This window comes from Ruditapes philippinarum, unplaced genomic scaffold (assembly GCF_026571515.1).
Source record: "Ruditapes philippinarum isolate M1 unplaced genomic scaffold, ASM2657151v2 ctg452_1_1_1_1, whole genome shotgun sequence".
NCBI classification, from domain to species: Eukaryota; Metazoa; Mollusca; class Bivalvia; order Venerida; family Veneridae; genus Ruditapes; species Ruditapes philippinarum.
Genome location: NW_026859349.1, coordinates 482,277 through 508,282, shown reverse-complemented (window position 1 = coordinate 508,282; position 26,006 = coordinate 482,277). Strand labels below are relative to the sequence as shown.

Genomic DNA, 26,006 nt, shown 5'->3' with positions numbered 1-26,006 from the left:
TTACGTCAACCGGACGTGACGTCATGATATGGATTTTGGCACACTAGCAAGTGTGCCGATATCTGGCACACTTGCTCAATGCATGCTTATATCGGCACTCTTTGGGCAATATCAGCACACTTCCTTAGCATTTTTGTTACTATTTATAGTAACAAATGCAATAAACTAGTATAATATCGTTTTGACGTCGACGTCATTTAACGTTAGCGGACGTCGCTTGATTTTACCGCGTTTATAAGGCAAAATAACAACAATTTTTCGGTTTATCGGCTCCAAAATTTAACCTGTGATATGAATAAAATAATAAAATGCTCGGCAGAGCCTCGCAATTTATTATTTTATCCAACTCGTTTAATAAATTCAATATGAAAAGACACTCATGTAATATCCTCTATATTGGCCTACGAGACCGCTAAAGCCCTCGGGCCAATACCTCTTCTTGGCCAATATTGCATTCAGACACACTAGACCTGTGTAATAACCTATAAATACGCAACGGCAAACACTATAAATAGAAAAAAAATGTGAATTTAAACGTATATGAGTTTTGTCCATGTAATATGACTGTGGTCAGGTGACGTGATGCGCCAAATATCGATATCGGTCCGACTTCCGGTTGGGCCGATATCGATTTCCCACATCGGGTTGCTAAAAAAACGCGGAAAGATTGACAATTTTATAAGAAAAAATACGTTTAACTGAAATATATCTTGATAAAAAAGCAAAATTGAAGAAACACTTGAAAAACAATCTCCAAACAGTTAAATAACGCCAAAATATATTAAAAACAAATGTTTGTGAGGAAATGACGTCAACGTCATTAGACGACGTCAAAAGTCCCTCGCTTTTTAAAATAAATTATACATTGTCGCTGAACAATGTTTTCAAACGATTTTTTTAATTCTATAATGAAAACCAAAACATAAATGAGCACATGCAATAAAAAGGTTATAGAACAGGTCTGGTGTGCCTTAATGCGATATGGGTCTACAAGATCGGTATTAGCCCTCGGCTCTTTTAGTGGGCCAAAATCGAATAAAGGCACATCAGACCTCTGTAATAACCTATAAATATATCCCGCCTCTAAACTAATGAAATTCGTGAACTTTATTAGCAGTATTATAATTGCGGCTAGTATTGTGCAATGTGAGTTTGCTTTTAGTCTTCTTGGAATCCATGTTGTTATTCATTACTTTATATTCTAGCATAAAACTGCCGTTATAACCATGATTTCGGGGTGTTTTAACAGGACCAAAAAGGTCTTTTAACAAGGAGATTCTAGCGCTCATGCGCTGTTAAAACACCTTTTGATATACGTTTTCCGTGGCACAGCGTCAATACATTGTGGCCCGGACGCTGCTTAACTAAAACGGAAATGACGTCACGGTCACATACAACGCTGACGTTCCCGTGCAATCCGAGGAAAATCAGTGATGTTGCTTGATTGTGTATGGATTGTGTTAGATTTATGCATGCTTTATGCTAGAATAGCGTTAACGAATGATTGTTCCGTGTCATAACAACTGCTGAAACCCTCGGGATACGTTGGGTCGGGTACCAACTAATCCCTTGGGTTTCTACAGATATTTTAACACGAAAAAAGAAACATGCGTTATTCCTATATTATATCAGAGTTCTTTAGTACTGACGGCTCATCTAGGGTTCAATATGGCGCGGTTCATATAGTTATTTTACCAGTAATATCTATAAAGGAAAGGGTTAAATGAGAATCATGAAGGAAGTTGAATAAATAAACTTAAAGAAAACTTAACATTTCTTGTAGAATATGATTGGTCTTGCGAAGCTATAATTACACGAGGTCATTCAAATATCTTGCAAGCAAATTCGCTGAATTAATGTTTACCGCCGACAGCATCATATACTGATTGAAAATTAAACAATTGCAGGATACATTTCGAATAAAGACTCCGGGGAAATAGTCGGTTAAAGCATAAATTATCAGGGCCCATATCACTCAAGGTCACGGCGATAATGCACATGCCCTTTTTGTATTGAAGGTTCCCACACAATTAAAATTAGATATATTTAACATTTGAAGACATGAAATACTTAAGCTATCTGACTGAATATTAAGCAACCAGGGGTCTTAACTTCGGGTAAGTGCCGTCAATATACACATCTCCGCTTGGTATTAGATGTACCCACATAGTTTTGTTTAAATTATTCAGCAGATTTGTTGAAGAATAGGGTTGAATTAATGCTTTTCTATGAACAATAAATGATAATAAATTATGGATCATAACTCTGTATTAAACGGCCAAACGGGAAATACTGATGATGATGATGATGATGATGATGATATGCACATCTTGTTTGTTTGTTTATGTGTTTATCTAAAGTCGCCGCCGGAAAGCCCATATAAGCGACCGTACCCTCAAGTCGGACCAAATCCTTTAGTGTCCCGTCGAGATTTTTCGAGATGCGCATCTCCTCTTTATATTAAACTAAATTTCATTGAAATTCCTAGAGCGCAGAAAAGCAATAGTTCTATATACAGTGTTTTATAAATAACAACAACAACAAGGGGCAATAAGTCTGTTTTTAAAAAAGAAATGGAGATATGCTGGTTATATGTGCAACTGGTTTGTGAATGAAGGTTCCTACAAAGTTGCAGCATCGATATCCATCCAGAAGTTGCTGAAAAATAGCGTGGAAACGAAATGATTCCATATACAGTGTATAATAACTAATCAATGGCCGGATAGTGCGGAAACTAAATCTGGACTGACAGGCGGACGAACACGCTAAAACAGTCCCATCACTCCCGATTTCATCAGCGGGGGAGGGGATAAAAATGTCTGTAGTTTTAGTTCCAATAATTGATTTCAGTCCTAAAAATTTGTGACGTTTGTCACTCAGTGAAAAGCATTGAAGAAAACAATATTTATCTCAAATTTGTGACATTTGTGATTTTAAACTCGTGACGAATGTGATTGTCTAAAACATTGGATCACATGCATCACAAAATTTGTGACGAATGTGATCTTATTCTTCACAATTGTGACGAATGTGATTTGTGACACATGTGGCCTTACAAAGCATTGTTAACTAAACTATGAGGAGGTTCACAATATCGTACATTACAAAGTTAACGCTTATCTCAGATTGCACGGCGGCGTAGCGATGCAGCCGCGATGATGTGCAAGGGAAAATTGAAGTTTGATGAATCATTCTCCAATGTAATGAGCCGCGTCACGACAAAACCAGCATAATGGGTCCGCGCAGTTTGATCAGGATCCATGCTGTTCGCTATCAGTTTCTCTACTTGTTATAGGGTCTGTAAGCGAACAGCATGGATCCTGATCAGACTGCGCGGATGCGCAGGCTGGTCTGGATCCATGCTGGTCGCAAACCCATTATGTTGGTTTTGTCATGGCGCGGCTCAAATATTAAATTGTTCGGCATCAATGTTTATTCCGCTTTTAATGCAATTACCCATTCAGTGCTTTATCAGTCAATTCCGAATTCACGAAGTGCATTTTAAAATGATAACAGTTTCGGTTTGTTAAAAGGCGAAATTTTTCATATAAGTAACAATCCATAACGGTCACTAATTGTAAAATGTTGTTTGTTTTTGTTATTGTTGTTTTATTTAAACATGATTATTTGAATTAGTTATACATTTTAAGGTATTTAAATATCTTATATATATTTCTTTTTAAGTATATTTGTGTGTTTTTAATGTTAATGATTGAATATAGATCTATTTAATTTTGATTGTGATATGGGGCATGAGGGCAGTCGCGGTTTTCCTTAGTTTATTATCTACAGGTACCATGTTTTTCATTGCTTTTTGGCATATCTCCTTAAACAACCAAGGTGTAGGCGATTCAACTTTATATATTGACAGTATCATTCTAAACTGAAGATGCTTGTAGAAACGATATTTATTGCTGTGATCAGAAAGCATTACATATAAATACATGAAAAAGTATATAAAATCAAATTTGAAAATTTCTGAATTATCCCTTAAATAAAAAGTCCAACAACTACACGTTTTTTTCTTCAACATATACCACTAAATACCTTTCCTCTATAAATGTATATGTACGATCATTTTCTGGATATAATTTTGTTATCGTAATTTAAACAAATTTTGTTAATGATATTTACCTATTCAATGCGATATCAAAATAATTTGCCAGTTTAACAGGGATATTCCTTGATAATAATCATATTTGCCATTGATGGTCAGCGGGTGATAATATGTAAGTTAGACATCTTGGAGCATGTATTCTAAAATAAAAAAAAACAGTATAATTCCATTTAAAACAACGCATTAATAATTAAAGACAAAAATATAATTGCTTAATTTATTTGAAAGGCACATAATACCTTCAGCAAACTTTTAAAGTTAGGTGTAGGTGTTAACGGAATTTAAAAATTGTATTGGCGACTTTTAAATATGAAGAACAACATGTGTTCTAAAAACACAAAATATATGTATGAGTAACAACGTAAAGAAAACTTTTCTGAATATTGAAAAATTGCCTTTAAAGTAAAGGTGACTTAGCGATTATTGTTGCATCTAAGTACTGGCTTATAGAATCACTATCACATGACCAGCAAGTGTGTTACTTGATATGTGAAGGGCAACCACCGTGTTGAAGTAATTTTGTTATATCCATTTACCTCATTATTCCCTAAAATGAATTTTGCCATTTGATTTGACCGTTTGCTTGTGTGAGAGGAAATGTCCTCAGAGAAAAAATAATGACCAAAGAATAAATGCTTTGCAATCTAATAAAACATAAATAATATGAACAATATGGTATAAAAATGTCAGTATTGCAGAGATAATTGTGTTCATATATCGCATAAAAGTTGTTGTTATAGACTGAAGCCGAGATATTATTGAATAAATGCGAGATCAGCTTTGGTAAAGACGGACATACTCTCAACTATAGAGATGTTGGAATAATTTAGAAATCTAGTTCTCGCGAAAATCAAACTTAATTGAAAGATCGAAGGATATCATGAAATATGATAAATGCTATTTGTAATGATATCTCTTCAATTAGATATTGAATAATTTGAACTTGAAGTAAAGAAAAGCTTTTAACCAGATATTTTAACGCAAACCTCACCAAAAAGCACGTAAAAACCAAATATTGTACTTGAGAGCAATATTATTATGGCTAGTACAAACTCTTGAGTAAAAGCTTATGTGTGCATCGTCCGACAAAGTTCAAAATAAAGGCTTGTTATGAAAATATTACATAAACTTCTTGTATTACACCCATAAGAAACACTTTCCTGTCAGTAACCAAGTTTAATGGGATAATAATTTACTAATAACTTTGTATATATAGTTAAAATAATAATTAAGAGACAAATCTATAACGAATGGGAAATACATACACGTATTTTACTTAATGAAATAGATATGATAACATCGCTTTCTTTAAAGTCAAAATATTATGTTTGGAAAAACAACATTCCGCTTATTCTTTACAAATATTTTAGATATTTATAACTAAAACTTTATTGACGAAAATTTGATTTGGTACATTTTAGAAGAACTTACATAATTAGACAGGATAATTCCATTAAAATTGATATCTAATTTCTTTGTGTTATGACACCAGGCTGTAATGGTTGAATTTGATACGCGAAAAAAAGTGCGAGACGTTAGAAAATCGAAGAATTTTAAATGCTCAAAGTTAGAAATGCGATTTTAAAATGTAATTTTTTTTTCTAATTGAAGATTGTGCTGAAATGTTTTGCTATTTGTTAAATATTTCTGAATGTACATGAATCAAGTAAGACAAAATACCAAACATGTTATAAAATATAACACTAAAAAATGTTGTTTTTTATTTTTTAAACATTTTTTACGGAAAAAGTATTTTTTACCCAGCACAGTGTCTCTGTAGATGGAATTGATATTGCATTTGAATGGGTCAGACTTTCTGCCACAGGATTTATAAATAAAAAACAAAGTTTATTTTATTTCCTATCTGCCAGGTGAAACACAGTAGTTTTCTTAATTGATATGGAACCAAATAAACTCTAAGACTATTGCAAATTAAGCTTTGTCTTTTCTCGTCACATCAATTTAAGAAAGTCTTTCCCAGTAACAAAACAAACGAAGGTGATTGTTAATGTCACGTAATGTTTGCAAAGTGCTGTAATAAAAACAATTCTGTCGCCTCCAAGGATAAAACATTTAAGATGATTGCCTTTTCTTAATTTACTCCCCTCTGTTATTGCAGTATTGCCAACACTGACTGTTTTACGTGCGCATTTAGATAAATCAATTATTAGCAACATTTTACTACATAAAAATGAAATACATGTATATGCCGAATAAAACATTTAAATTAATTTATAACTACCTAAAAGAAGCATGTATTCAGATAAGCAAACAAATGTCATAAACTAAATCAGCATCAGTTTGAGAAATATAATCATGTAATTTAAACTTGTAAAGTTATTTAAGCTATATTCAAAGCATGACCGTATTTACTAATGCTCTCACCATATCTCTATGATATTATATCTATTTTTGCATATTTCAACAAAAGTTAGGTAATTACGTGAATTAATGTCCTTTTTCAGCTTATACACAACATAATACCGATACATAAAACTTGAAAATATTTCTAAGTCGCTTTAACATTTTGTATAATTAGTGATTTCCGATTTATATTTCATTTTTTCATTTTTTAACGAATTTTATAAAAGATATGTTACGCTGTTATAACTGGTCACAATGCTTTTTAGCATCTATGCAAGGTGTAAAATATAACACACATATTACTTATTGACTACTTACAAGTTGGATACATTTGCACATATAAACAACAGTATTAAAATAAATAATTTTAGTAAAAGCCATAACGAATATTACGTAAATGTAATATAAAAACCGTTTTTTAAATGTCTTTATATATTTTCGAAACCATAATGTTGTATGATACTATTTGCTGTGAATAGTATATGAAACATATGATAAGCGGTATTTTATGTTTAACATGATATAAACGTAATTGATTTCTTAATTGGATTACATTTAGTGAAATTAAATCTGAAACCATTGCAGCAAATAAAGCGGTGCATTCTTTACGCATCAACTGTACAAAGCGTTTTATTTGCAAAAACTGTTCTTAAGTCAATACTTAATTTCAGATAATGTTTGCCTAGTGCATTTATAGCAGCAATAAAATGCGGTTTTGTCTTCTCAAAAGACAAAGTAATTGTTACCGATTCAATACACTCAATCTCAATTCATCCCTATTTAATTGGAAGGTATAATATCCTAGAGATTTCCCTTCAACTCTTTCTTTCGTAAAAAGCGTAGCTTAAAATGTCAATACTGAGACAACAAACATTCAACACAATGTTTAGAATACAATTACATTTGATATCTTTCCAATATCGTTTTTTCTTATATATTCTTTTTTTCTAATATTTTATAAAATTTATATCTTTGTGGCGCCTTGTGTATATCACCCTAGCCTAGGCAAGGTGTCAGTAGTATGGTAAACCTGTCAGGAGGCATGCCAGAGGCAGACAAAGAGTGACGACAGCAGGTCAAGACCGATTCGTTATCATTCATTCCCGTCGAGGACGGTTTGCAACAACAACGCGTCTTCGTATTGACCATCTTTATGTTTTGGACAGTGCTTAGAAGATTGCACGAGAGTGTAGAGTGTTTCAGAATACCATTAACTCTAGAAGATTTTTAAATTTTCTATCATGTAAATTTATAGCCCCATCAAGAAATATTTCTAAAGCTCTCATCGTGGGCTTTTCATATTCTAGAACATTTATTTCTTATTGTTTTCACACAGAAAACATCTATTTTTAACTAGGCAATACATGTAATAGTTTTCTGCCGATATTACTAGTAGACAGCAAGATTTCTTCCTACCAAGTTAAGTTATTCCTTACGAATACTAAGATTGTAATAATCATGATAATCAGATGGTACTTGGATTTGTCTAAAGCCTTTTTGTTATGTAATAAAGATCATCCAAGAAACTGTACACGAAACATAATTTACATTCATTGAAGGTAAACAAATCTTTTCATTATATTCTATAATATGATTTTCACGAGATATTCTAAATATATTAGAAATAATTTCTAAAAGGACAATTTACTAGGAAAAGAAAACTAAGAATAACGTGAGTCACGTTAATCATATCGTCAAGATGTTTTCAAATGGCTGACAACAGAATCAATGACATTATACACACTTCGTTTTCTATAATTACAAAAGCCATGTTTTCAAATTAGAGCTATCATCAGGAGATAAACAGCGTGATGCCTATTTAGCATTTAGATAGACTCATTACAGCATGTAATATAACCATTGACCGGAATACTAACTAAATTATTATGCTGAAGCTTATGTGAAAGAATGAATTCAGACAATGTCGTTCAAATATTGCAAGATAAGAAATTGTTAAAAAAAGCCGACATCGTGGTTTGTTATTTTGAGTGATACTTATTATCAAAATCTTTGTCTCGTATGCTGTTCATTTAGCTAGTCATAATGCTTGCTACAAATCAACATTCTGTTTTTACTGATATCAAATGTACTCACATCATTTATATCAGCATTTTGGTGTTTGTTATAAAGCTTTGGTTATTACGAATACATATTTTATTGATAGAAACAATATTGTACATGTATTTGTATCTAAAATCTTATATTTTGTTTATTCAACATTGAAAAGAAAGCATTGTAAAAAGCTATACACCTATAAGGAAATATCACTTAAATGGCTTATCAAGGTGAACATTGTTCCAGAATATCAAATTATTAACATCGAATGGTTTATCAAAAAGCTAACATTCAATTCGTTACATCAGTACCATAATAATTAAGCAATTACAAATTCTACAGCAACATTTTCTTTATTCAGATATATTTCCTTAAAGACAGAAAAAATAAAACAGTTGGAAGGCGGCAATACTGGAAAGGTAGTTTTGGAGAGGGTTTTCCAAATTTCAAACATACATGTTTTCATATACTGTGACAAAAATCTGTGTAAAATAGTAAAAATACATACCAGTACAATTGAAATGCATTTTATTAGTGTGTGAAGTTCGTTTTTAGTTGTTGATATAAATACATGTACAACTAAACTACGAAAATCAATGATATCTAACTTTAACTTTAGAAAAAAATTGTTTAAGCGTTTGCATATGTTTTGTTTATTAAAAAAAAACATTAACTTGCTTTTCTGAAGCAATAAATACGTGTATTTACTTTGTAACAAATATACATAGAAATATATTATTGTATTTTCAAAATAAATTTCAATTACGATAAATACCAGTACAAAAATAAATGAAATGAAAATGAGCGTTCAAAGTGACGTGAGAAAGCTTCAGTTGGTGATCCTTATTCATGCACTTCAAATATCCAATTGTTTGGTTGTCGCTTTTTCTGAATTTGTTCTGTCAAATTTTGTAAAAAGGGAAGCATTTGCATAAAGTATCTGTATAGTTTTATTCTTCCAATTGAGAGCAATCAAGTTGTAAATTAGTAAATAACATCGTTTATTTTGTTCTTACTGATTTTGTTACATGATAGTAATCAGTTAAAATTATTTTGTTATCTTGTCTGTTTGTTAGTTCTCTCGCTCGTTCGTTCTTTGGTTGTTTGTTTGAAGCTTTTTTTAATGTATATGTTACGTTATCTTATTTCCATTGTTTATAATAGCATTTTGATATATTTAACAGTAAAATGATTATGTACAACTACAAGCTTCTGAGTCTCATAAACTTTGACAAATGTTTTAGTTTATACAAATTTATTTCAGCTCGATTGTGTTGGAAGCTATAAGCTTATTGAAACACTCTCGAACCCGTTCCTGGAACCAACCAGTACTAATTAAGCAATGAATGTAAAGTTTCTTGCTCAAGGAAACAACGGCTTGCCCCTGACAGGGTTTGAACCCGCGCGGTTAGCAATCCTTAGATTACTAGTCCGACGCGTTAACCACTCGGCCACGCCGCCACTCTTGATAAATGTTTTATTCATCGTTTTCAACATTTTCAAATATATCTCAAATTTAACATCAAGTTCTAAGCAAACAAATATTCAGATCATAATAAAAAGACATCCAACTTTTTGAATATTATGCATACATGTTTTCTTATTTGATATCTTAACATAATTATTTTTGTATTCGTAGAACTGATTTCTAAAATGCCCATCAATTTCAAATGTCACATAAAATGTCAAGAATGTTTAAATGTTACCTCTACATTCACCATTAAGACGTTGTCGTCATCAAGATCCGTTGCCACAGAAACAGCCGTTAACGTAACCAAATACACTAACAACACATCCATCGTTGTCTTGTTATTTAATTCTGTCCTTTATTCTAAGGTGTTTCAGATTGAACGGCTTGCGTTTAGAAATCGGAGCTTCAAATAAGTGAAAATCAATCAATTACAAATAAGACCCTGCCTACAAGCAGCAGCCGATTGGCTGCTTTTGGGTGTTTTGAAAATTGTTCAAACCAAGATTGCACAGCTGAATTTGTTTTCCTGTAAACTTGTTATCATAAATTTGTTATAGAGTTGCTTGAAGTACGAAAAGACAATCAATTCAGTCGGATGTTTCAAGTCCACTTGGCATTATTTTTAATGGTGAACATATTAGCCATGCGACCTCAAGGATGATATTGACTTTGAGGTAATACAATGATGACATGAGTTCAGTACATCACATTGTTTATACATCGCTCTTATTATTTAGCCTATATTGAGGTATATCCGTCAAGGGGTAAAATATTTATAGAGTGTCATATATTTAACCTCCAAGGGTGACATTAACATTGAGCCGGCACAGCGGTGGCAGAAATTTTGTTCATCGCCATATTAAAGTTAACATTTAAGACAAGTTTGGTTCACGCGCATATCTTTATTAAGTTGACATTTGAGTTTAAAGACGTTCCTAAATTACTGTAGTATTTATAGAGAAGACGCGAAATTGTTAGACATTTGACATTCAATTGAGCCCTTGACATTGAAACGCTTCAAAGATTGCCTTGATCAGGCATACATTTGAACCACATTTAAAGAAAATCCTTCAAAAGTAGCGGATTTATTAAAAGACCAGCTTTTAATGGTGACCTTAATCTTGAGCCGGCACAGCGACAATAGTGTTGATCTGAACATGTGGACTTCCTTTTTAATTAAAGACTTCAACGCGTATAGGACTTATAGAGCGGATACAAAATTGCTTAACATTTGAAATTCAAGCGTAACTTTCTAGGCATTCTAAATTTAAATGTGACATTAACCTTAAAGCAGCACAGCGGTAGCATGATTTCCGCTGATGACCTTGTTGTTGTGAAAAGAATAAAAGAATAAAAAAACACTTCATCATTATTGAATACTTCCACGTGTAAGCGTTTTGCCATTTGCTCAATATGTTTGCTGTAGATAGAAGTTTAATATCTTTAATAACATTTTCATTTCGGACGGCCTATCTATACTAGAACTGTCCGGTGTAGATCAAGTTATGTAGATTGTCGTTACCATATAACAAAGCAAAGTGTGACTACGGATTATCTAATATTCCCTACGCTAAACCCCCGAACGCGTCCCCAACTGAGCAATCATAGTAGGGAGACCTTTGTGAATCAATCCCTCAGCCCCTAGAAACGACAACGAGCTTTCATTGTGTGGAATAACAATGTATTACATGGTCTTTCTGTTTTAAATTAATATTTTTTACCTTTCATTTCCCAAAATTCAAAATAAAACAGTTATGAATGAATGTTTATAGAAAGATCAGCAATGTCAGTATGAGATACCAAACTTTTATGCCATATTTATTGATTAGTCAATCACTAATTATAACTCTATTTGCTTATTTATTAGCCATCAATATAGTCTTATAATAGCACTGTGAATAATTTGTATATAATATTTTAAGGGAGACAAAATATTTCTGAAATATGTAAAATCTTAAACGTATTTCATAAAAAACAAACACATAGACATAGTATATAATGAGTAATATTTAATTGCAATACAAGTATACTGTATAACTTTCTATTCAGCATTTACCTATATTTCATTTATATGAATCATGAGCAAATGTAATGTATTAAGAAAGCTAACAGTAATAACGGGGCTTTAATTGAAACCCGTGGCATAATTGATGGAATAGATAGTTTTTTCTTGCAAGAAAGGCACTTTTTTAATTTCTCGGGGTCAGTGTATTATTTTTCTTTTCAGGCATAAAAGTAATGAATATTTGTGTTTTAGATATTTGTCATGTGCTGTTTTTAAAATAGAGAAAATAAGAATCCTCAAAGAAAGCTCAACACAACAAAATTAAAAATTATGCAGGCTCGGTTTGAGCCTGTTCATGTGCGGTACTGTCAAGTGCAAACTATCATCCATGCTCGCTATCATCGGCCTATATTTGGTGGGTGTGTACTAAGTTGCTATATAAAAAGCAATGATTATGTCACTCATCTACAATGCCACACAAAGTACTTTTTAATGAAATGTTTTAAATATTAAAAATAAAATGATGATCTGTACAATAAAGGAAAATAGTTTTTATAGACTGGGCCATTGTATTGCAGTAGTACGTATTTTACTTTGACTACGACAAAAACATGATTTTCTCCCTTAGGTCATCAAGGATTTTAATCCCTGTTACAGATGTGTTAATGCAAATTGGGAATTAACAAGTAAAACTACTAAAGTCATTGCAGAAATTCTATTACAATATCATTTATTATTTCTTTCCTTGTGAATACAAAAAGTATTTCATACCACGAATTCTACATAAAGACTGCGATACTTTCACTTTGAAAGTTTTGGGAAAGTCAACTTGGCAAAATATTGCAAATGTTAAGTTATACTTTATATTGTCTATTTGTGAACATTGGGCTGCATTTTCCCTTTTTTCAGGTTATAGGAAAAAATAATGCGTTGACTGCATTAATTTCCAAAAATATTTGTGTTTATAGGTGTGTTTATAGGCCTGCTTTTGTTTATTTGAACTTTGTCAAGACAAATGATTTTTTTTTGCTATTGCGTCTGAGAAAACCTCAAAGTTACAATAACAAATTAATCAATTTTAAAGTAATGTTGTATTAATGCTAGCATAATTATCAGTAAAATACAGCATGTTTAACACCAGTTCTATCATTATTCTCAAATATAGCCTTGAATACAAATTAATCTGTAAAATGTAGTGGTGAAAGTCATGCATTGCCGTGATTATTGAAGAAAAAGAAAACGCGTAAAATTGAAAATAATTTTCTTTTGCCGTTTGTCGTTATTTATTTAATCACAACTGACACGACAGTGCTTGCGTTTTTAATAGCCAGCCGAAAATTTAAAATGATGGGTGCTTTTTATGAGTAGAAATGCAGAATTGATACTAAGTCACAAATAAAAAATGTGGTAAACATATTATTTTTTGCAAATCGTTTTCCCCTTATTCACTTAAAATGTTTTCATTTGTTAGAAAAAAATTTGTAGCAACATCTTTCTTAAGCCAGTGAATTTTAAAAGAAGTATGAAATTACATGCAATGCTAATAAATTCATTACAACAAAATGATTTATTCGATTGATGCGTTTACATCATGAAGAATAAAGCTCGTTCTTTCGTCAATTTATTCAAATCACCGGTATTTGTAATGAAATGAAATGCAAGGCTTTCAGAAATAAAAAAGAAAAAGATATTCTGGAAAAGGAAGTGATGAGAATAATTGGTAATAATTGCTAACTCGGTTTTATGTAGTATTTTACTATGAGAAAGTGAAAAAAATAGTAGCATGCCACAAACCTCTTTGCGCCGATATAAAGCAATTTTCAATACAAAAACGTATTGAATCAATTATCTCACAGGACCGGATATATTACATTGGAGTATGGGACAAATTTTTCCGGCTGCCAGACCGTACTGGACGATTGCTAATGTAATGTTTATCAAAGTCTGGTGAGGGAATAGATCCATCATAGCTCAGATATAGTAACAAACAAATATTGTGAAATCGTATGCTTGCTTGAAGAAGTCATGACCACATTTTTGAAAAAAAGTATTATTGTTAAAGAGATGCCAAATGATGTGCATACGAAAAAGGTTGAAGATATGTCCCAACTTCAGCCATTTATCCCTATTAAATTGGTTTAACAGTTAAATCATTTATCACTGATACACCTAATCACCGTATGTATTTAGCCATGAACCTTCAGTTAAAAACTCCATTCTAAACATATTAATATAATTAATGAAACGAACATAATCTCAAATAGCTAAAGAACACGAAAAGCTACAGAACACACATTCATATTAAGCCATATATGAATTATTTTCCATTTCATTTAGCTCACGTCTGCTTCTTTTAATGGAACAACAAAATGACAATAAATGGACGAATGAAATTCCCCGCTTTAAATAATAGGGATTATTTAACCAAGATAATAACAAAAGAATCAATCTTTGATGCATTACACTTCAATACTGGGATAAACCGTCTGTGAAAAAGCAATCATTTAAATTTAGTAATGCTCCCCAACAAATAGCTTGAAATGAATGACTCAATGGAATGTGGAAAACCATGCATTTCTTCAACTTTTATCAAAGGCTTTAAACGATGTTGGAGGAAATTAAACATGTGCATGATTTTTGACTCATCTAGTTAAAAAAAGGTCTGAAGTAAGATAAAGGTAATTATAAAACGTAACAACACAACTCTCCATTGAACTGATTTATATTTAATCCTTGAAGGATTTAGATTAGTTCACAAATTTATTAATAAAATATTTACATGTATATATATTACTCTAAATTGTTAAAAAGAAAGAAGTTCATGACAAAAATCTTACATGACTAGAACTGAGCATGTCAATATGCTTGGTGTTTAAGACATATATTTCGGTTAATCATTTTTTTCTGTTTAAATAGATAGGACTGTTCTTGTCTCTGATAGAATAGTAAAGCACCTTTCTTCTATATATTACCAAAAATATAACGTATTCGTAAATTTAATTGAATATCAAATCTAACTTTAAAAATTAAACAATATACGGATCATTAAAAAAATCGTTAATAGTAATGATTTATTCTGTATCAAATAAGAAATTAATGTTATAGGGGTTACTCAAGATTTTTTTGACATGACGGAAGAGGTTTGTGTACGTTTGGACCAATGACTTGTGCGCAAAATTTCAGAAAAGACGCTCTTTGTTTAAATCGCACGACAAACGTTATTAATATAATTCTCAGTAAATTTATCATGTTTTTCATACATATTATGTTGTTGTTTTAAATGCTCCAGTTGATGTATGTAAGAATTTCAAATTTCAAGTTTTTAATATTCTAGCTGGACCTCTGTCGAGCTCTTCTTAAAACATAAAGCTCAAACAAGAGATAGGTTTTTCAAATGTATATAATCTTTAAAATCATAAAATCCTCGGCTGTGATTTATATTCAGGTAATGGATGTAACAAATCTTTAATGACCTTTGTTATGAAACCAATCAATCTTTTTTTTTATTTCTCCTTGTATTTGTATCAGAAGTGGTACCATGTTTTGGACAATGTAAAAACATATGTATTATGAAGAATTCAAACTACTAAAACTAAATGACATGATAGATGTAACCTTTCCAGACGACAAACTTCTCAATTTTGCTCAGTTTCTTGTAAATCAATATAACATATGTTTTTTTTATATTTCTTGTACGATTCCTTAATGCCATGCAGCTATATCAGGTCGTTGGTCCAGTTTCTAAGGCAAAGTAGTTAACATTTTGGTAAATGATTTTAATGTGCAAAACGTATACATGTATATTTATAAGAATAAATTAAAACAAGACATTGTCTGCCAAATAAAGGAAACAATTCAATTAACTGTGTGACATGCTAACCAGTTGGAGCCACTTTACAAATCGTTTTAAAAAAGTAACAATGTTCATTGTTTGATCTGACAGTGGGCGCGTAGAAAAATTGCACTTCTCACTTTTTGTTGTTGTTGATGTTTCCTTTTTGTTTTGTTTGTTTGTTGTGTTTTTGCAAATACATTTAGTTAAATCATTAGTTTCAATGATTATTTATACGTATTTCATGTTAAATTCAATCATAACGTATGTTCTAATACTAGTACCGGTATATCACAAGACATATTTTAACTCTATTCATGGTAAGAAACATTCCAAAGTAGAATTGTTCTAGGATAGTAATGACCCTTCAATGTCATAACAGGAATAACAGTCAACGAATTTGTGTTTAAACTTGACTAAAAGCTATTTTCTAAGTTGAAATTGTTTTAGTTATGCAGTTTCCGGTCACATTTGTGCTTATCTGAAAAATGACTAAGCACTGCCCCATTCGACTGTTCTGTTAACTTTGTGTTTATTGAACCATACAGATTACAAAATAATAGATTTCAATTAATTACTCCCTAATGTTAGCAGGACTATCAAAATTTGCAGGCATTTAAGCGAAAGAGCTGAAAAAAAAAACGAGTTTTGTAACCCCCAACCTTTTTTCACTGAAAATACTTTTGTTATTATATTCTAAGATCATGCAAAGTTCCGTTATACACTTTTATTCTGAGGCATATTTAACATGTACTCACGAAATACCGTGCAATTGTCACCTTTCTGACACTTGCGGTGGTCTGCAGAAAAGAAAATCTTACACCAAAAGTACCAGCTATGTAACTGGGAACAAATTATTACATTTCTGTAACAGAATAATATTTATATGATTCAATGATCTTTTCTTTAAAATTCAACGAAACAAAAAACGTGAATCGTGAAAATGGACACATTCAGAAAGTGATACTTGATGGAAATATTTAAGGTGTCCGTTTATTGTATAAAAGTACATACATAAAAACCACAAGCTAAGAAACTGTTTGTTCATAAAGATTTGTCTCCGTTTTCTCTTTCCAATGAAATTTTGCTAAAAGATGAATTACTTGCCGCAATCGTCTCCGACAGAACTTCAACTAATGGTGTTTACTTGACCTTTGCAATTACAAAATGATCAATCCAAAGTAATGACTTCCTAATGCTAGCATTAATATCAATAATAACAGGTTTGTATTAGCTTCAAATCTATCATTATACAATAATCAGGACTGCAAGATGAACAACTCTGTAAAGTTTATTGGCATAAGTCACGCAGTGTCGTAATTATTTCCGAAATTAACGAACAGAGATGACAAGATTATGATAACCGTTGATCATCTGCTTTAATTCTCACAAAACAATGGTTAAGTTCATTGTATTTAGAGAGAAAATTAAATCTTTTAGAACAGTTAATGGGTAAAACATTGAAACTATGATTTTGTTACAAATAATTGGTGAATGTTTACTTTTTGTCGGGGCCTTTTTTTATAAAATTCTTTCAAATCGATGGAACCAATGCGAAACGGATGTAACTCATATAACATAAGAAAGCAATTGCAACCGTTTTGAATTTATCCCTCGAAATATTAATATTGTTACTGTTTTATATCTAAAGACACTGATTGTTTCCAAAAGAAGTATGGTTGGAACGTTATACTTTATCTGTCAGCCTCAAAAACGATACGTATTTAAAATCCTTCCCAAGCATTTGTTCGCATAAGACATATTTCCGTTACAGCTAAACTCGAGCATCTAAAACATTGAACTGAAATATGAATGCAAAAATGATGATCAACACAAAAGTCTTTAATTAATACTGTTTTTTTTGTTGTTTTTTGTTTGTTTGTTTGTTGTTTATTTTGTGGGGTTTTTTTACATTTATTAGTTATTTGTTGTACTTACTGTTTTAGTTTAATCTATAACACTGGTTTATAAGATTATGAAAAAGAAAACTTCACAGAAGATATTTTTGGTTTTGTTATTGTATTTGTCCTCGTTTCACTTTAGTAGAGACACAGTGAAGTTGTCCAAGTGAATTTTCCTTCAAGTTAACCTCAAAATTGACAATCTCAATATGATTTACTGATCATGTTTAATAGATATTAAAAGTTCAATAGGCTTCTAGATAAAGATATGGATTTGAAATGTGTTACATAGATAAACGAATGAATATAATTCAGTTATTAGTTCAAATATTTTTAAAGCAAGGCAATTAGTACTATTATGATATACATGTATATGAATTAAAAAAACTTTGTACTTTCTGATCCCTTAAAAACATATAGTTATGATAATTGAAAACAGTTTCATCTTGTGCTATGAAGCGTAAAAGATGCATCAAACTGCAAAGTTTTAAATCGGGTCTATAATTTTCACTTATTTTCAAATCTTGTGGAATAAATGATTAATAAAGTAGTAGAAAATAAAAGATAATTACAAAAACGCCAATACAAATGTTTTTTGATACTATTTTCAAAATGTGTTGGTATTTACAAAAGAAGTTAAAAATATTACACGGGTCTATCGGATTATTTAACAGAATACTTCAGAGAAGATGTGTCCGTTTACTTATTGGTTTTGTTCTCGATTGTCCTTAATGTAGACCTACTACAGCCGTTCAAGAGAATTTTTCCATCTTATTAAATTTTACCGACTAAATTTCTTATACAATATACGTATACTGCTTTTGAAAGACCGATTGATTAAAGAGCTCTTTAACTTTATGTTTTATTGTATCAGTTATATAAATTATGTAGATAAAAATAATTTTTCCTTGATAGTCCTGTAGAGCGGGAGATATCTCTGTCTAAATTTGTTCTACAAACTATATTGGATTTATGGTGATAATCCTTTTGTCTGACAATTACCTAGTTAAGTAGAGGGTTTGTGTCAGCCTTTTACCATTAAAATATCTGACTTATTTTAGGGTCTTAATTTCTGTAACAAGAATATATCTGATTTGGCTGATGAATCACTTGATATGCAGTCATTGGTGTTTGATAAGCTTTGAGAAACTATTTATCTAAACTGTATTGTGGGGACAAACTGTACATGAACATTATGTCATGTTGTAAAAAAAACATAACAATAAGAAAAGATTAACGTTTAGCTAAATTTACTGCAGTATGTCGAAAAAGTATGTGCTGTTTTAGACTTGTGCATGTATTTAGTAATTGTTTTTGAAGTTTTTAAATATCCAATTTTGAGTACTTTGATCTTAATTTTTACACGTCCGTTTATATATTGCTAGAATAGATTCCTATTTAAACAGGAAAATTGTTATTGACGTGTCTTCAGAAGATTTAGAAGTCTTGCGAAATACATGTAAAAACCGTCTTAATTTAAACATTACCAGATATCGAACAAAATGTCAACAGTGTATCCTAGGGCACACGCAATGTCATTGTGTCGTATATCATGTCACATGAAAGTCAGCTATATCAAAGTTTCACTAAATGACACTATTAAAGGACACATGAAAGAATATGTCTAATAATCTTAATTCAAATCTTATTATGTTATGTATTATCATATGACCACGTAAACAAGGCTGGTAATACTTTTATTTTAACAAAACAAAGAACAATGAAAGAAAAAGAGTAATAATTAGATCACGAAATAAATAAAAACTGCTCTGTCAGATGTATATTATAGTAAAAAGTGCTATATTAGAGCATTATATCGCATTGCTTTGCAAAACCAATATAACTGTTAAGTTTGAAACATACCATACAAATCCTATTAACAATATTTCTGTTGTTACAATTCTAATATACAAGGACAGATCATTTATCTTGCATTATTTAGATCTGTAATTGATATTCTCCAATTGCGAGAGTTATTGCTATACCTACCATTATGTTTGCATTTGTTTTACTAATCTCGTTAAACATGTTAAACCCATGCTGATATATCGCTTTGTCTCAAAATTAAATACCTTAAGATAAGGTTTTCTCTCAGTCCTTTACGTACAACATTTGAATTATATAAGGGTATCAATTTCTGTGGAAGAAAGATGGTGAATTAATATGTTAAATTCGAGAGAAGAGACAGGGGATATTTTCTACCTGCTATGCACACATGATGTATATATGTATTAATTAAAAAAGGCATCAAGCACACCAAAACTGCCAGTGATAATTGTTATAAGGATTTTATATAGCACACACGAAAAATTGACGTCTAATGATCCCGTGTAATTTTAGTTTTAATAATGCACTCTCTATCTTAAATACCCAATATTATAAGGCTATGATTGTATAATTTATTTTACACGGCATTTTGTTAATCTTTTGTAAGCTAAAGAATAGGTAATATGTAGATACGCTTGTGAAGGATCGTCGAAGTACATGAAACCACTGTTTGAATTAGAAATAATTCATTAAAACTCATGTGTAGCCAAAATAACTTTGTTAACCTTTCAAAAAATGTAATTGTTTGCCGGTATACATGTACCATAGAATAAAACAATTATTGTAAGTTTATTAAAAAAAAACCCTGAAACTTTTAAATATCAATACAAAGAATGTCTGTAACTTAAGTTTTATATTCAGAAATGAACCTACATTAATATTTTGTTTATCGTATACCAAAAATAAAGACCGTTTAAAGCGAAAAAGTATCATTTTTCATTGACACGCTTATAATGTAACGCTATTATTTAGCGCGCCTTTACACCTGTACACTGTTGATGTCACGTCAAAATATATACATGGCCGTGCAATACCATTTTTACGGAGTCGTAAAAACGGCACGGGTATGTGATGAATTTAAATATAAATAGTGGACTCGTTCATCCTGATTTACATCATATCCGAACTGCGGACAATTATATTTAAAATATGACAGTTGTTGTTTTTGGTTTTTTGCTTTTTTTTTTTTTTTTTTTTTTTTTTTTTTTAGTTATTTCAAGCCTCAGATATTTTGACGTCAAATTGTTCTATATGATAAAATGCATTGTAATATTGTAATAATTTTTCTGCTTATGTTAGAATTCATTAAATTTACAAAGATATCATTCCTATAGAAAACATGAATCAGCAGATAGATCCTGTTATTTTACATCAGTGACTGAAGTCAATACCTGAAGTTAAAACAGAAGTTTAATTTGATTGTTATAATTCTGCCACATGTGTTATAATAGTATAAAAGTATCATATTTACACCAATCATCTTGATAATATATTTTGTAGAAATATATAATGCTTTTCGATATATTTTACTGACGGGTAAGAAATGTGGGTAAATACCTAAAATTGTTATAATAGCTAGCAGACTAACATGTTATGTTATAACATTGACAATTTAATGGAAATATTTATTTTACTTTTGTTATTACAATACTTATATTTACGATAATAGGGGTGATCTGCAAGAAATAAAACCGTGGACCAAGAAAACCTACTATCAAAAAGACTGGTTTCAAGCAATGAAATTTAATTTAGATGTCAACAATGAAATTTAAGACAAACTTGCTTTTTTAGATGTCAACATGTGTTTACTTACTCATGTAAGAATGGAAGAGAACAATTAATCTATTGTATAAATTGCTTTTTAAATTGAATCAAGACAAACAGATAGGGTAAATGAGAAAGACGGATTGGTTTCCTGAGCTTTAATCAAATATATCTGAGCCGCGTCAAGACAAAAACCAACGTAATGCGTTTGCGACCAGCATGGATCCAGACCAGCCTGCGCATCCGCGCAGTCTGATCAGGATCCATGCTCTTCGCTATCAGTTTCTCTACTTGTAATAGGGTTGGTAAGCGAACAGCATGGATCCTGATCAGACTGCGCGGATGCGCAGGCTGGTCTGGATCCATGCTGGTCGCAAACGCACTATGTTGGTTTTGTCGTGACGCGGCTCATCTGATTTAGTCTAAAACATCTCTATCTAAGCCTGCTTAACAACTCGTTGTTTTGTTGTTGTTTTTTTATTTACGGTAAAGTACAATAAATCCTAGTTACAAAAATGTTAAATTCAGCTGTGTTTGTAGGAAATACGAAATAAGACGAATTTGTATGTTTCTTCTTAAAAAAAAAAAACAATTAAAATAAAATATTATTGTTAGCAGAAAGTTACAGAAATTACTTCAGAAGTGAGAGTTCTGAAAATCGAGAACTGATAAATGCCACATTTCTTTTCCGATATGAGATTTTTTTTCTGAAGTAATTAGCCAAAATATGCGAACGAAAATAATAGATATTCTGATGCAAATTATGTTATGGTGTTCAAACATTTGAAATATATATGTCCTGTAATAAAGACTACTTTAAACTACAATGAAATTAAGATATGGTTCATGAAAGATTAATAACAGGAATTGCTTATTCATAAAGTGAACAAGAAAATACATACATGATAGAAATTTATTCTGTATATCTATGTAATTTCAACATAAATTTTATTTGTAAATACGTGTATTTGTAAATAATGTACGAATGCACTTGACAATCTTCTAATATTACATATAAACAAGAGGACCCTTGTACCCTGGGTCAATCACCTGGGTGTATGCCTGTATTAAGAGTGTGTGAGGACAAACAGGCGGGTCCCCTTTTGACCCTAAAATCAAAATTTCAACAATCTTAGAGGACCATTATATGATCATGTTACATATCAAGTATCAAGGTTCTATGCCTTGTGGATTTTGCCAAGAAGATGTTTTATTATTTCCCTATATTACTTTTTAAAAATCTAAGGAGCCCGTCTGACAAGGTCCCTTTTGACCCTAGGGTAATTATTTGAACAATCTTTGTAGAGGACCACTAGATAATGTTACATACCAAATATCAAAGCTGTAGCCCTTGTGGTTTTTGACAAGACGATTTTAATAATTTTTTATTAAATTGATAAGCCCCCTGGCGGGACCCCTTTTCATCGTAGGGGCATAATTTGAACAATCTTTGTAGAGGACCACTAGATCATGCTACATGCCAATTGTCAAGACTCTACGCCGTGTGGATTTTGACAAGGTAACTGTATATTAAACTGATGAGACCCCTGGCAGGGCCCCTTTTGATCTTAGGGGCATAATTTAAACAATCTTTGTAGAAGACCACTAGATGATGTTACATACCAAATATCAAAGCTGTAGGCTTTATGGTTTTTGACAGAGATTTTTAAAGACTTTTTTCAAATCGAGTAACACCCATGACAGGGTCCCTTTTGACCCTAGGGGTATAATTTGAAGAATCTTTGTAGAGGACCACTAGACCATGTAACATACCAAATATCAAGGCTCTAGGCCTTGTGGATTTTGACAAGAACATTTTTAAGACTTCCCTATATAACTTTATATAAAGCTGATGAGCCCCCTGGCGGAGCCCCTTTTGACCAAAGGGTCATAATTTGAACAATCTTTGTAGTGAACCACTAGATCATGTTACATACCAAATATCAAGGCTTTACACCTTCTGGTTTTTGACAAGAAGTTTTTTAAGTTTTTGTTTAAAAAAAACTCATTTGATTGCCATGGCAACCAGAGTTCTTCAAGGTATTGGAGTCTTTTAACAACTTGGGTAGAGCTTCATGCAAAGAACATGCCTGCCAGGTTTCATTAAATTTAGCCCAGCGGCATTGGAGGAGAAGTCATTTGAATGAAAAAGTTCACGCACCAACGGACTGACGGACGACAGACCATACGGTATCACAAAAGCTCACCTTGTCACTGTGACAGGTGAGCTTAAAACGTCTAATGGAACAAAGCTATTTTCACACTGGTTTGTCGTAAAGAAATCCTTGTTAAAATTGTTGGTTTTTCTCTGTCAGGGTAACATTTATAAATATGACCAAAACATGAATATATTTATTATTGTTCTATGTTATAACTGAAGTCATGTTTTGCATGAGAAATTACCAAATATGGTAATTATAACGGGAAGCGGTTTATATATAAACCGGGTTGTAACGTGTTAAAGTCACTTTGAGGTCAGATACAGGCAGTCAAACTAAACTGGTTAGTTTAGTTTCCCCACCCACCCGCCCATTTTTTAAGATTACTGTTTTGATTCTTTGGAATTTGGTTACAGTAAAGTTTTGATTTAACAACAACAACAACAGTTTATTTGCATACATGTTTTAACAACATAAGAGTTATATACATGAAATAATATACAGTGCTTCAAATTTAATATATAGATATTCAAATTTGTTTCATGTTTTATCATGTCAATTTATCTATTTCAGATCGAATGAATTGTCAAATTTTCTGTAAGATTGAAGCAGAGTGAAAGAATATTCATCCATATGTAAAGGATTTAAATAAGTGTTTGAGTGTAGATGGTTTCTTGGACATTGAAGTGATTTTTTTTTCCCTTCTCATCTTTTGTGTTAAGAGATGGACTCAAAAGACCATATTTCTGGTCATATTTTTGCGAGAAACCATCGCAGTGTGCTTGTGTTTTGTAACTATCAATGAATAAAATGCCTGTATTGACCACACCTATATAAGTGTTTGTTGTTTTTTCAAAACAAGGTTATAATATTGTTTAATTATAAATGATTTATGTTTGTCTGAAGGAACTGAAAGAAAACATAATCCAAATTATTTTCTTTTAATTTCAGCGTAGCAAATAAGGTGACACACGAATATGGATACTTTAAGAAAGTACTATTGGGTAGAAGGATTAGTGTATAATAACAGGTTTGTAAATTAGCTTCAAATATATCATTATACAATAATCGGGATCTTAAGATGAGCAGTTCTGTAAAGTTTAGTGATACAAGTCACGCACTGTCGTGATGATTTCCAAAATAAACTAGCAGAAATGACAGAACTATGAAAAAAATTTTCACTGAAGAATGACTTACTCGATTGAATTTACAGGAAAAATCAAATCATACCAATACTATAATGGATGAAACAGTCAAGCTAACTTTACATTATAAATAATAAAGTAAATATTTTCGAGGCATCTAAAATGTTTATATATTAAAACCACAACAGACGGTAGGATTTAGTTGTACAACAATAATTTAAAATATAATGTACAATTTACAATACAACACTTGCATTCATGATACCATAATTTTATATTATATGAATCATAAGGTTGACCTCCAAAACATAGTCCTCTAAATGGATCAATTGCAGCATTTACAAGACACTATTACTTAGAGGTTAATACTTGGTTGCTGCTCGCCATTATGCGATAATGGCCCGAAGATGTGCATAATGGCCTGAGGGCCGCAGGCCCGAAGGACATTATGGACTCGAGGGCCATTATCGCATAATGGCGAGCAGCAACCAAGTATTAAAGTCTTTAATACCTATGTCCGAAATACGGCATTTAGACATCGCCGCTAATCTTGGTTGTCGCCCTTTCTAAGAAACGGTAAAAAAATATCTGTCATTCAGGCTAACTCTTCGATTTACTTTGAAAACATGACAAAAACAAAATACATATGAGACAATATTGTTTTATTGTTGTTTATATCGATAAATAATCTTTATATTTTTTTTGAGAATAACATTTAGTGCCAGTTTTTTATGAACTTTTGTGCCTCTGAGACGATCAATGTCAACCTCTAAATGCTATCGATCCGATCGGTCTCTTTTAAATAAACTATACCGTCAAACTGAAATCATTTTTGGAAGTTCTGAGGGTCATGTTTTGTCTTGGAATGAGTTATTGTATTCTTTTATTGAGTTTATAAATATTCAATGTTAAGCTTTGTTGATTGCGATTGATAACGTCATTTAAACTTTAAATTTTGTGTACAAATGACTTTAGTTCATTCAACGTCAGCAGCCATCTTGAAAGTCACTGAGAGTTGATGACGTCATACTGTACGTGCGCTCATTCACTCGCCCATTATGGAAAAATAATGCCGAGTAGCAAGGCGGCCAAAATTGCATAATGACCTAGATCTTGCCATAATGGCCCCGAAATACCCTAGATTTTGTTACTATATATAGTAACATAGGTATTAATACTGGATTACATGCACGATGGATGTGTAAATATAATAATAAATTATTGTTGGTAGGGACAATGTTTAAGAGGTTAACAAAAACTGTTCAGCATTGGATAGCAATGAGGAAGTATCTAAGAAATAATCATATTGGTCTTACTGCGATCCCCTTAACCTATTCTGTATTTTTGTCTTAATGTGATGAATTAT

General features: G+C 31.5%; 1 protein-coding gene and 1 long non-coding RNA gene across 2 annotated transcripts in view; one reads left to right on the top strand and one right to left on the bottom strand.

Annotated features, from left to right (window-relative positions):
* The window catches only part of LOC132756162 (uncharacterized), a 31,125-nt gene extending 20,726 nt beyond the window's left edge, over positions 1-10,399 (bottom strand). The window contains exon 1 of the mRNA XM_060747160.1: positions 10,243-10,399. Coding sequence (XP_060603143.1) covers positions 10,243-10,335 — 93 coding nt within the window. The 5' untranslated portion in view covers positions 10,336-10,399. The remainder of the gene's footprint in view (positions 1-10,242) is intronic.
* A 13,281-nt stretch (positions 10,400-23,680) lies between these two features.
* On the top strand, positions 23,681-24,332 carry LOC132756172 (uncharacterized). The gene is made up of 2 exons (XR_009629295.1): positions 23,681-23,838; positions 24,069-24,332. It is a non-coding gene; the product is annotated as an uncharacterized LOC132756172 (long non-coding RNA).
* Positions 24,333-26,006: the final 1,674 nt, after the last annotated feature.